We start from the raw sequence: 11817 nt of genomic DNA on the forward strand, positions 1-11817 counted from the left end.
TAAGCCCAATTGCTTTTTCTAGTTAGGTTTTAGTATTTATATCCTACTTTTCGAAATGTTAGATAGTTGTTGATGAATTGAATAAAAATTTCAAAGTTGCAAAATTTTCCAACCCCTATTTTTTCTCTTCTTCAACTCTTTCTTCTTTTTCTTTGGCTTCTTCTTCTTTCTTTGGCTTTTTCTTCTTAGTTTATTACTTCATCTTCAAAAAAATTTGCCCTGCATCAACTTTGGTATCAGAGCCTATGCTTTTAATTGTTCTTACAATTAAGGAATCTATTAGGACTTGTGATGAATCATAATCAACTGTTTATCTAAACTTGAAAAAAATTCTTTAATCTTTCTATTTACAACCTATATCTTAGAAGAAAACAACCACCTTCGTGATGACACGCCATCGCGTATTGCCACATATCAGTGCACACACCAGCCAATAGTGACATATCAACGCCACATCAATCACCAGCAACACATTAGCTACACTCCATCATATTTTGCTATGCCAGCGCCACATCATAACATATTTCCATGGCAATGACAAGTCAGCAACAATGACATGTCAACACCACTTCATCTAGTCTTTGCCACGTCAGCAACATCAACTTTTAGCATCTTCCTACCAAGCAATCTAGTTAGTAAATCACTTTACCTTTTGATACGTTAGATTTTACTGTTTTGGTATTACAGTTGATATTCAACTTATCATTAATAGTATTATTTTGTGCCTAAAAAAAATCCTATCTTGCATTTATATATGTTCTTTTTTTCTTATCAAGCTCTTTCTTCGTTTATATTGAGCATCTAATCATCTTCATAATTGCAAAGCTTGCTGAAAATAGTGGAAAATTATGACTATTATTTGATTAATTATTTACACTTAGAAGGTTTAGCATTATATACTTATAATTTTCTGGGCGTTTTTTATTCTTGATTAATCTCCACATTAAAAAAATAAAATTAGCTTTATTTTTATATTGTGATTTCACTTGTAAGAATTGAAAGTGATCTCATTTTCATTTTCAAGTTAGTGTTACATGCATTTGTGTCATAATCATCTAGTATCCAAGCTTAAGTCTACATTTATCGTGGACCTGACCCTCAGTGATACTCTTAGAGCCATTTGAGAGGAACTACAAACCTAGATGACCAACATTTTAAAAGAATTGAAATTCTCAAATAAGGCACCCAAAGACCAATAAACATCACAGAAATAGCCATTGTAGGCAAGTTCACCCTAAGAGCCACCAATATGATTATCATTTAGGTTACTATAAACATGATGACCTTGATGAGTCAAGTAAGTCATGAGCCCTGAAAAAATAGAAGCCCCCATTTTTTATGGTCATCATGACCCTTGGATCTTTGATATGTGAATTCGTGACATGGATCAATTCTTTAAGTGACACAACTTGTCTGATAATAAAAGAGTTGGATTTGCTAAAATGATGCATATTGGTGAAGCCAAACTTTATTGGAGTGATGTTAAGGATTGTTTAGAGATGAAAAGTAAATCTCTCATAACTGATTGGACCAAAATGAAACAAAAACTACAGTATAAGTACTTACCCTGCTCTTATAAGAATAAACTCTTAGACCAATAGAACAATCTAAGGCAAGAGAACAATTTAATAATTACATGATGAGATGTGCTATAAGTGAAAATAAAGACATGATTTTGCATAGACTTCATAAATGTTTGAATGATGATTTTAGAAAAGAGGTCAGATTATAAGTTACTTATAAAGAGTCAATTGACAACATCAAGACCCTTTTAGGACTCCTTTTAGGTCTTAATTTAGAAATAATAATTCTTTATTAAGTGTTCCACCTCTTAGGTTTAATCCTAGAGCCCCCAAATTTATAAAGATAATAGAAAACGAGTCATAATGAAATGTCTAGTATGAGTTCAAAGTTTCAGTGTGCTAAATATCAAGGTTTCAGCCATATCTTTGTTAAATGTACTTCTAAACCCTTAGTCATCGAAGAACAGAAAAATATAAGTCAAAAGGAAGACTATTGTATTTAAGTGTATAAACCCAATCCTAAGGATTCTAGTGACCTAGATGAAGGAGATGTGCAAGAAGAGGGACTTAATACTATAAGTCTAAATGAGTCTGAAAATGAGGTTAATAAAGAATATAATAAGTCTACTTTAGTGGTAGAGGAAGAAGTTTTAATAAAATATTTAGTGGAATTTCTTGAAAAGATAAATATAGTTTTTAGACAAATCTCATGATATTATTCCTCTTAAACTACTTGATTCTATATCCACCATGCATGACGTTCAGCACGTCAAAGGTTTAGAGCAACATGCTCCTAACCACATCATGCTTGACGTCCAACACGTCATAAGTCTAAAGCAACATGTTGTGAGCTCTTTGATCCCCCACGTCTGATACGTGATGAGAAAGATGAACTCCACACCCTTAGTCGTATAATTTTCATAGTTACGAACTTAAAAAGCATGTAGATCTTCTTTCTATGTCTCTTTACTCTGAAATGGCTAATTCAGCTAAGTCTTTTGCATGCAGAGTTCATAATTTGCATGTTGAAATCATAAAACATATTCAAACAAGTAAAGAACAATACAAAATTCAAGCTGATTTATATAAATATTATGATGCACTTAATGTTGAAGATTATTTTATTATACAAATTAGACGTGAATGATGTCCTTTGAAAACCAATCATAAATTGTAAGTGAGGAGTGTTAGACCATTCAAAATGTAGCAAATTATTGAATCAAATAATTATATCATTAAACTACCACTAAACTTTAAAATTAGCTTTACTTTTGACATGAAGGAATCAAATAATTATATCATTAAACTACCACTAAACTTTAAAATTAGCTTTAATTTTGACATGAAGGACCTCGTTATATATAAAACACAATAATATGTCCAAGATGACTCTTTTGAAACCTTCGCCCCATCACCCTTATCTTTGACACAAAATGAACATATTAATGTTATTTTAGATGCACAAGTTGTTTTTACTAGGGATTGTGAACTTCAACAAATCTCAATATATAATTTAAACAACTAGATTCAAACTATACTTGAATTATTAGATAGACATCACAACAACTTCATGATCTTTAGGAACATTATTAGAGCCACCTTGAACTACACTTAACGGAGTCGAGTTTTTCCAACCCCTAAAGAGTTGGTGGGGACATTGGACTTGAGTGATTGCTTATGCACTCATATAATCATAGATGATAGAAGGTAGCCAAAACCATTAAGAGATTAAGCTTTAACTTATGTTTTGGTTTAATTGACTTCAAACTTTTAGTTGAGATTTATTAACTAAACCTTATTTGTTAAGCTTGATTTAATTATTATTGAATTTTTTTTAATGAACTATAAACTCAATTGCTTGTTTTAATTAGAGTTTTTGTATTTATATCCCACTGATAAATTGAATAATAATTATTTGTTTTAGATAGGGCTCATTTTTCATTTTCTTTGGTTTCTTTCTTCTTTTTTTAACATCATCTTCTTAGCTTATTATTACTTTATCTTCGAATCTTTTTTGCCCCGTATCGATTTGTCAACCACGTATAGTGAAAAAAAATCAATTTGTCAACCTTGTATAGTGATAAAAAATCAGCATTAACCACGGGTTTACGAGATTTTCCTCTCTTGTATTTGCACAACGCAGAGAAAAGGAATACGGCCAGCAACATTTCCACACCTGATTAAACATGTCGTGCTTTCAAAAATTGACCAAACGGCTCATTTACAAAGAAACAAAAACAGTATCAAGCCCTACTTAGAATATTACCATCATTATTTCTTACGTGGATCGACCCAAGGATATTCAATAAACTACCAACAACGAATTAGTCAAGGTATTTGAACAAAACCAAGCCAACAACCCTACCAGCAGGAGGTCCCTTTACTGCCACCCTACACCCCAACATATCATCCCTCTTTGTTGAAATTTCACCAGATTTACAATGACAACTTGACATATAGAATTGGATAAACAGCAGAAACATGAACATCCATAAAACATGTCAGCATACACTTTGGACAAAAGTATTGATGATATTCTGCCATGACTTGCATCCATACATCAGTCATACGGGTACTAGCAAGAGGAAAATTACAAACTTAGATAGATAGTAACTAATTAATAGATAGCGAAGTTCTCTCTAAAAATCTTTCCCGGCCACTACACAAAGGACCAGTTAATGAACATGAAAGCCAGACAGTGGTTGGAATTATCATCATTAAGAACTTTCCATGCAATGGCCTGCTCGTAGGAGACCGGCCTCCCCATGCTGGATACACATATTCCGGCGGGCAGATAAGCATATCCCTGAAATTTATAATAGCACATAGGACACTTTAGAACAGTCTCCAGGTGATACCTCAGCGCATCCCTTAAGGGCTAATATGCTTTAAGAGATGCCAGTGCAATAGGTAGAGATGGAACAAGAAATTTATCATAGTTTCAGGAATAGAGAAATTTCACCTGTTGCATTATTTTAGAGAACTCAGAGCAGAGAATCTTCCGACCTGCTTCATCAAGAATCTTGTCAAGCATGATATCTTGAAGGGCCACAAGAGTAGTTTCAAGCATATCAAGTCCAGCCTGGTTCGCAAAAGTGAAAACTGGAGATGCCTGCAATTATTTTTTATCCAATCAAGTTAATTTTCCTTTGCCAAAACCTAAAGAGCTCCCTCTAGTTGAACAATGGACAGAATAAGAGTGGTTACGTTTGTTTTCAAGGAGCAGCACATAATTGCATCTGAATGGTGCCACAGTCGCTTCAGCAAAGCATCCCCAGCTTGGGAGTCAACCCGAAATAGTTCTCCTCCAGTATGAATCCTTCAATATTGTACAGGATTACAACAAATATACAACTTGCCGCATTTTGAAAGAGCAAAAACAAAGAAGTTACAATAACCAGGAAATTTGGGGAAAACATATGAAAGAAACTAACTTCAGACTATGCAACAGCTACAATCACCCTGTGCTATATCTTGCACAGAGTTCTACCACATTCCAGGCACTAGTTGCTTTAACCATTTTTAATCAAATTGCATGGTTAAATTATTTTGTTTTCTGCAACTCAATCATCCATTGAAGGACAAATCAAGTTCAGAAGCAATACATCATATTTCATCAATCATTCATAATTTGAAAATTCCAGGGACTAAAAGTTATTCTCTTCTAGCGTACATTCAATGACAAGGATGAACAAAAACTGAGCAAATTTAGTTCTTGATCTTCAATTTTGCTATTTTGAACCCGAAGAAAATGACCGTTTAAATGAATAAAGATAGGATACCTGTAGCTTCGGTATATCCATCGAGCTAAAGTTAAAGCCTCAGGAGAGACAGGAAGGGACTTCGGCCCCATATTGGAGCTGAGCCGGGAAGGGGAAATTGCCATTGCAACCCTCTGAACAGACGCCACAACACCACGCACATATTGGCGAGCCATAGCAGCCACATTGTCTCGGAAGTGGTTCTCAAACGTAAATTGGAAAGCGATTGTCAGTACTGACCTAAGGTTATAACTGTTGGTGTCAGCTTCACTAGCTGGACGGGCACCACCAGGTCCTACTTCAAGTGTAGAGGCTAAATCTAAAGTTCGAGTAGCAGCAGGTGCATCCTGAGATACAAGAAAACCAAAACAAATAAGAGAAATGGTGCAAAAGTGTTAGAGAGGCATGGTTATGATAGTTAAAAGGTAGAGGTCACCCAACTGTTTTAGGATCTAATGGTATGACACGAAATCCAGATGGCAACAATGGTGCATCATCAGCAAAGGATTCATCAATAGGCGCAAAGACGAGCTGAGCACAAGCACCAAGAGCATTTTCATCAACTCCGCTGCATAGCTGCCAAGTAAGATTTTAAAAATGTTATCCATTATTCATGAGAAACATTCCCAGTAAAAATATAAAATAAAAAAACTCAGATTCAGTTTCCACTGAAAAACAACAGGTAAACCAACCTGCAACAAGTACATATCCTGTGCCAGGGCTACATCTTCTGGGGAGAATGCATGGCCCTCCAGCCGAACTACCTCCAAGAACTACCAGTGAAGGAAATGCAAAATTATCACATGGTACATCAAAAATCGAGACATTCCAATAGAGAAACTGAAGAGAAGTATATACACTCAAAATGCTTACCTCCTCATGCTCCACGGTATGTGCAAGAGGTAAAATGACCTGGCTACTAGGGAAGCCACCAGGTCTTGTACATGGAACTGCATAAGGACTTGCTTTAAGACATGCAGCAGAGTACACATCAACCCCATAGTCAGCCCACTCCGAACGATGTTCTCTCAGAAAACGAACAAGCAAAGCAGGAGGAACATTCTACAAAGAAGTACACAGTTATTATTATTACAGTAAAGTAACATGTGACATTTTATTATTGATAAGCAAAACAGATAAGTGCAAGGGGCAGTAGAGTTTCTGGTTCAGTATTGGCACAGATCAGAAACAAAAACACCCCAGAATTATATGATTAGAGATTACCTGCAGCAACATTGATGCCTTCGCACACAGGACTCCTCCAAATGTAGGTGATATAGATGCGTTGTATTGAGATCCTAGAAATTTAGTTGGCGATGAATTTATGACGATGGTCACATCATCCCCACCATCACCATCCAGAAGTGACCACCCACTATCTGTGAATCCATTTACAGCATCATTGAAACCCCTGAAACCCAAACAAGTTAAGTAGCAACGCTCATGCAAGCACAAAGATTACAAATTATTGCAGGTTCTTATGCTCTAAACAAATCAAGACCAAGCAAAGCATCAGCTATGACAGAAATTTTAATCCTTGGCTTAAATCTGCTGACTTAGTGGGATCATTCTCCAATTATCTTATAGATGGTTGGAAATTCAACAGAATGGTGCTTCCCCAGTAATCAAATGTTACACTGGGATATCTTTACCTGCAGAGCCTCTGACTAAATGTCCTTAAAACAGCAGGCTGACGACCACCTCCATACTGAATTTCCCCACTAGTCTCTTGTGCAATTTGTCTTATGTACCGCAAGGCCTGAACAATCAAATTACAAAACAATCATGAAACATATTTTGATTGAATCAGAAAAAAGGTAACAGTCACGATGATGTTATTACCGCCATGGTCATTTTCTGAGCAAGAATTTTGGATGACTCATAAAGTGGCCTCAGAACTTCAGGAACACTCCAAACCTAAGATAACAGATTTTAATTGATGCACAAAGTCATTAAATCAAACATCAATTAGGGGAAAACTGGAAAAGTTGAATTAGATCTTATTCTTACATCTAAGTCAACATGATCAACAATGTGAATGATGGAGCCACCACCCTCACATGGTCGAATTAGATAGCCACTAGGAAGCATATCAGCTCTTACAAAGCTTGAAGAAGGAGGTCCTGTTGGGCCACCAGTAGAAGAAGTCAATGACCTCTCACATATCTGCACAAAATTTTGAGACAAGTGAATGCTGCTGATCTTAAACACCTTTTATTAGGAGGAAATAAAGAGAAACAAAAACACTAATGACTCACCACAAGACTCCCGTCTTCCAAGGTTGTAGTGTATCTTAGTGTCCAAAAGTCACGTGCTGCGGCCAGTGTTGTAGGTGCATAAGTCTGATGAAAATAATAGATAGATTAATACAGCAACATAGCAAAAACAGTTATTTCAAAGGCCAGCCAGAAAAATGAATATTTCATAATGTACATGTACAAACCTGCATGTATATCAGCTCAATTGTCCCTCCACTTCCTGTAGGAATCACACTCATTATGTCTAGGCATCGGCAGTCACGAAACCAAGAAGGACGATCTTTGAGGATTTCAGCAACCTGAACAGACACAAATTCATCACATGCTATAAAAGAGAAAGGACATAAAAAACCTGAATAATTTAAACTGTTTAAATAGATATGCACCTTAATGGGCTCCAGGCTCACAAGGCCACAGGCTCGCGCTGCTACCCCACTGCAGTTGCGGGAAACAGCAACGATTCCAATAGAATCTGGACCAGGCTACATTGTCATAGGAAGTCAGATTTTACCACAGAACAAGTAAAGAATAAAAACAATAACAAACAGAAGATAAGAAAAACAAAAACTTCAATGGGTGTTACCTTCATCCCAATCATCTGGACCCAGTCGACAGCAGTTCCAGTAGCTTTGGAAAGGAACTCTGCCAGGGTCTCCTCAGCTATTGTGAGAAGACTAACAAAAGTAAAAGTTCAAAACACAGTTAAGCCTGTGAGATACATTGTGTCTCTAGATCACATTGATTCAAAGCAAATGTAATTACTTACCCAGCTGGGTTGTTAGCATCCCTTTGGGGTTGCTGAGGTGTTGGGTTTTGCTGTTGTTGGTGCTGACCGCTCATGACCACAGACTCACAGCTATTGTCTGTGGCCGTTGCTGAAGCCTGTGTAGAATCCACCAAAATAAAGCCTTATTGAGCATGTACATGGAAAAAATCACATTTTTTTCACAAAAGCAATGCCAGTGAATACATACAAAATGGACAAAACCTAACCCATGATCAATGAAAAGAAGAAAACTACTAAAGTAGGCAACTTAATTGCCAATATTAACAGTTTCAAATGTTTGATTAAATTATGAAGCACTTATTGGCAAAAACTATCATCAAGTTAGAGAGATGTCAGTGATTTGCTGATGAATAAAATAAGATTTAAGACACAGTGACATGGTGATTTCCTAAGGAAGAGAGATTTACCAGTGTAAACCTAAAAGACCTAAGTCCTGAAGTAAAGAACTAACAGAAAAATTGCAGAGTATCTTACGGTCTGAATTTGTTGGCGCATGTATCCATTTTCATAAACCAAATGGGAGACTTGCTTCTGCAAACGGTCATTCTCTTCCATTAACAGCTTGTTCATGGCAGTCAGCTTTCTATTCACTGTCTGGAGACGAGAAGATTCCTTTCTCTGTTTTTCACGACATCTACAAAATAGAACAATGAAAAACCCAAAACATTAACTTACACAGCAAACTTCTTCAAAGAGGTCACCAAAAGAATGCGGAAACTTGCAGAAAAAATCTATTTCACAAACACATTAACATAACAAAAATGAGACCAATCTCACAATAATGGTCATGCCAAAAAAGAACGGACATAGGATGGTTTATAAGGCCAAGTCGCGGGAGCTCTTTCAAACTTCATGTCAAACATTCAAAACACAAAAGTGAGCATCCAAGCTTTTCAAAATAATAATCTTCAGAAAGTCCCTGAGCTTTCACGATTACATTGTCATGACAATCCTAGAAAAAGGACACTATATCTTTATCACGAAGCTGCTGCTTTAAAACACACATTTTACTTGCATAATAGCAAAACTAGAACGGACTTCAAGTTTGTCCCATTGTCCCTTGTTTTTAGCCAAACCCCCTGGCTTATTATGCAGCTGAAAAAAAGATATCTGAACCACTATTCCGCAGAAGAAGAAGAAAAAGGAAAAAAGCGCTCCCCTTTAATCAAATATCTGTTTCTTAATCTCTCCAAGGCAAAGGAAAAAGGAGACAAACGATAAAGCGCAATGAAAACCCGGAGAAGAAACAGAAGGGGTAGCCACATTGAAAGCCTGGTAAATAGCTGACAATCCATTCAATTTGAGGGATATTGAAATTACAGAGAGCAAAAATGAAAAACCTTTCCAAAGATGGATCAATAAACAAATAACAGCTACATTATTCAAGGAATGTTACTTGTAATCATGAATCTCCTCGAAAGCCAAGATAAAAAACAAGAAGCTATTAACTAAAAAGGAAAAACAAACAAAAGTAACAATTTTTTTAATCAATTTAGAAGAAAGGCATGACCTTTAAAACTTGATCACTCCAAACAGATAAAAAGAAGATATATAAACCAACAATTATGCTCAACCAAAGAAGAAGAAAGAGGATGATATTAACTGAAGAAAAACTGATCTTTTCTTCTCAAGACCTTACTTTCCTGCTTCATAGGTTAGAAGACAAGGGAAGAACAAATCCAAACCAAGCCCACAGTTTCTAGAAAACGCCCCCACAACCATCTTAGTTATTTTTAAACAATGAACGTCAAGCTAGCACACGAAACCAAGAGCAATTGAATCAAAAACCCATTTCCCCTTCCAATTCTCTCCTAAAAATCCATGGAAACCACCTTAAATTTCATCACAAAAGACAACCTTATATGACTAGTAAACAACAATCGAACAAAACAAAAAATATCCAATTTAAAAAGCCAAGAAAAGGAGTACGAAACCAATAATCCCATTCATCATTTTGTGACTAAAATCTAAAACACATAACACACAGTACCATGAAAGTAAATAAATAAAAATAGCAGAAAAAAATACACACTCAATTTGGATCCAAACGAAACAGACCACAGATCTCCATTTGATCCAAACAAACATGTACACTCTGATTTTAGGTTACGTAGCTTTGTTTCGTAATTTATTAATGTACCTGCGATTTTGAAACCAGACTTTGATCTGTTTAGGCTCAATGTTGCAGAGAATAGGACACTCTCTAATGAGTTGTTGTCTTCTCAAGGAACTAGGCTTTGGACATTCTGTATACACCCTCTCCAAAGCCTCAACTTGCTCAGGTGTATACCGCACATACTTACTTGAATCCATCTGCTTGTCCTTACTGTGCATAGAAAGCGCCATGTAAAGCAATGAAAACACCTAAAGAAAGAACTAAAACTTAAAGAAAACAACAAAGACCACCCAGATACTGTTTTCAAGTGCTTAACCAAAAGTTCAAAGATGACCCAGATTGTGTTTTTTGAGGTTTTAAGATTAGCACAGTAAGTTGATGGGATATGCTTCTTTCTTAGATGAAAAAAGGAGTCGATTGTTTTGGTTCTCGAGTATCTTCTTCTATGCTAGTTATGGGAGTAGCAGTAGTAGTGCTAGTGTTGGTTTCCACAGGCAGGCTCTCTCCTCCAAGAGAGCCTCCTCTCTCCTTCATCAGATACTCAAGAAAGTATCGTGGGTGTTCTGTTTGATTTCTCACTCTTAAGTCGCGGTATATTCCTCTTTCTCACTCAAGAAACCATAGTAGAGGCAAGCAGCAGTAGTTGTTTCACTCCAGATAAGGGGAAGGGACGGGGTGCTGTTGTGGTCTTTTAACTTGGACGCCAATCTCGAGATTCTTCACTCTGGCTCTTGCCCTTAATAATAAACAAAAATCAAAACAAGAAAACCCACAGAAATGGAAGAGCTTTGGACTGAATTGAATTGGAGAGAGACTAAACTTTTGTGCGTTTATATGATAGAGAAAGCACATACAGAGACAAGCACAAGGAACAGGCAAATGGTAAGAGAGACAGTGGCAGGACAAGCTGGATATATTACTGATTACACTACTACTACCCTACGGATACGGAGTACTATCATAGTATATTATATTATAGTTTAGTTTAGTTAGCAAGGAAAGGGAAGGAAAATGTAGGTGGTAGAGAATAAATGAGAGGCAGGCAGATCGGATTAGGGGAGGGCGTGATATCTTTTATCTGACACCCACATACTGTTTGCAGAGGTCGTTTTTTCTTTTTTGATTCTATTTCTAAAAGTAAAATGGGCTTAGGCTATTTTTCTATTGATTTTCTCTTCTCTCCTTAAAGTTAAACCATGGCATTTTTCCTTTTTTAAAAAAAAGTTACCCACCACTCCATACTCAATACCGTGCAGGCTGTTAGCTGGCTGCTTCCCTCAGCAGCAGTGCATTTTATGGATTATGATGCATGCGTGTATGGGTTTCTGTGTCTTCTCTGTCCATGTATGTATGTGTTTCATGATGATGGCAT

At 36.3% G+C, this 11817-nt stretch overlaps 1 protein-coding gene across 1 annotated transcript; it reads right to left on the bottom strand.

Moving 5' to 3' along the window:
• Positions 1 to 3958: 3958 nt before the first annotated feature.
• On the bottom strand, positions 3959 to 11442 carry LOC18103292 (homeobox-leucine zipper protein ATHB-14). Its single transcript, XM_006377605.3, has 18 exons — positions 10470 to 11442; positions 8804 to 8963; positions 8309 to 8424; positions 8126 to 8216; positions 7929 to 8024; positions 7728 to 7841; positions 7543 to 7626; positions 7295 to 7450; positions 7127 to 7201; positions 6937 to 7043; positions 6509 to 6695; positions 6158 to 6346; positions 5977 to 6057; positions 5726 to 5860; positions 5306 to 5631; positions 4731 to 4842; positions 4486 to 4635; positions 3959 to 4329 (listed from the first exon to the last, which is right to left on the bottom strand). Exons 1-18 carry the CDS (start codon positions 10673 to 10675, stop codon positions 4183 to 4185), a joined length of 2532 nt encoding a protein of 843 aa, XP_006377667.3. The 5' UTR covers positions 10676 to 11442; the 3' UTR covers positions 3959 to 4182.
• Between the last annotated feature and the right edge of the window lie 375 nt (positions 11443 to 11817).

The sequence above is a fragment of the Populus trichocarpa genome, chromosome 11 (genome assembly GCF_000002775.5).
Source record: "Populus trichocarpa isolate Nisqually-1 chromosome 11, P.trichocarpa_v4.1, whole genome shotgun sequence".
NCBI lineage: Eukaryota > Viridiplantae > Streptophyta > Magnoliopsida > Malpighiales > Salicaceae > Populus > Populus trichocarpa.

Bases quoted from the DNA above. Each gene is read 5' to 3' on its own strand.
- LOC18103292 (XM_006377605.3), bottom strand. From the start codon at position 10,675: ATGGCGCTTTCTATGCACAGTAAGGACAAGCAGATGGATTCAAGTAAG. The intron at 8,425-8,803 runs GTAAGATACTCT...GATTCTACACAG, and splicing joins TGCGCCAACAAATTCAGACC to GCTTCAGCAACGGCCACAGA. The intron at 5,632-5,725 runs GTTGGGTGACCT...CTTGTATCTCAG, and splicing joins TACCATTAGATCCTAAAACA to GATGCACCTGCTGCTACTCG.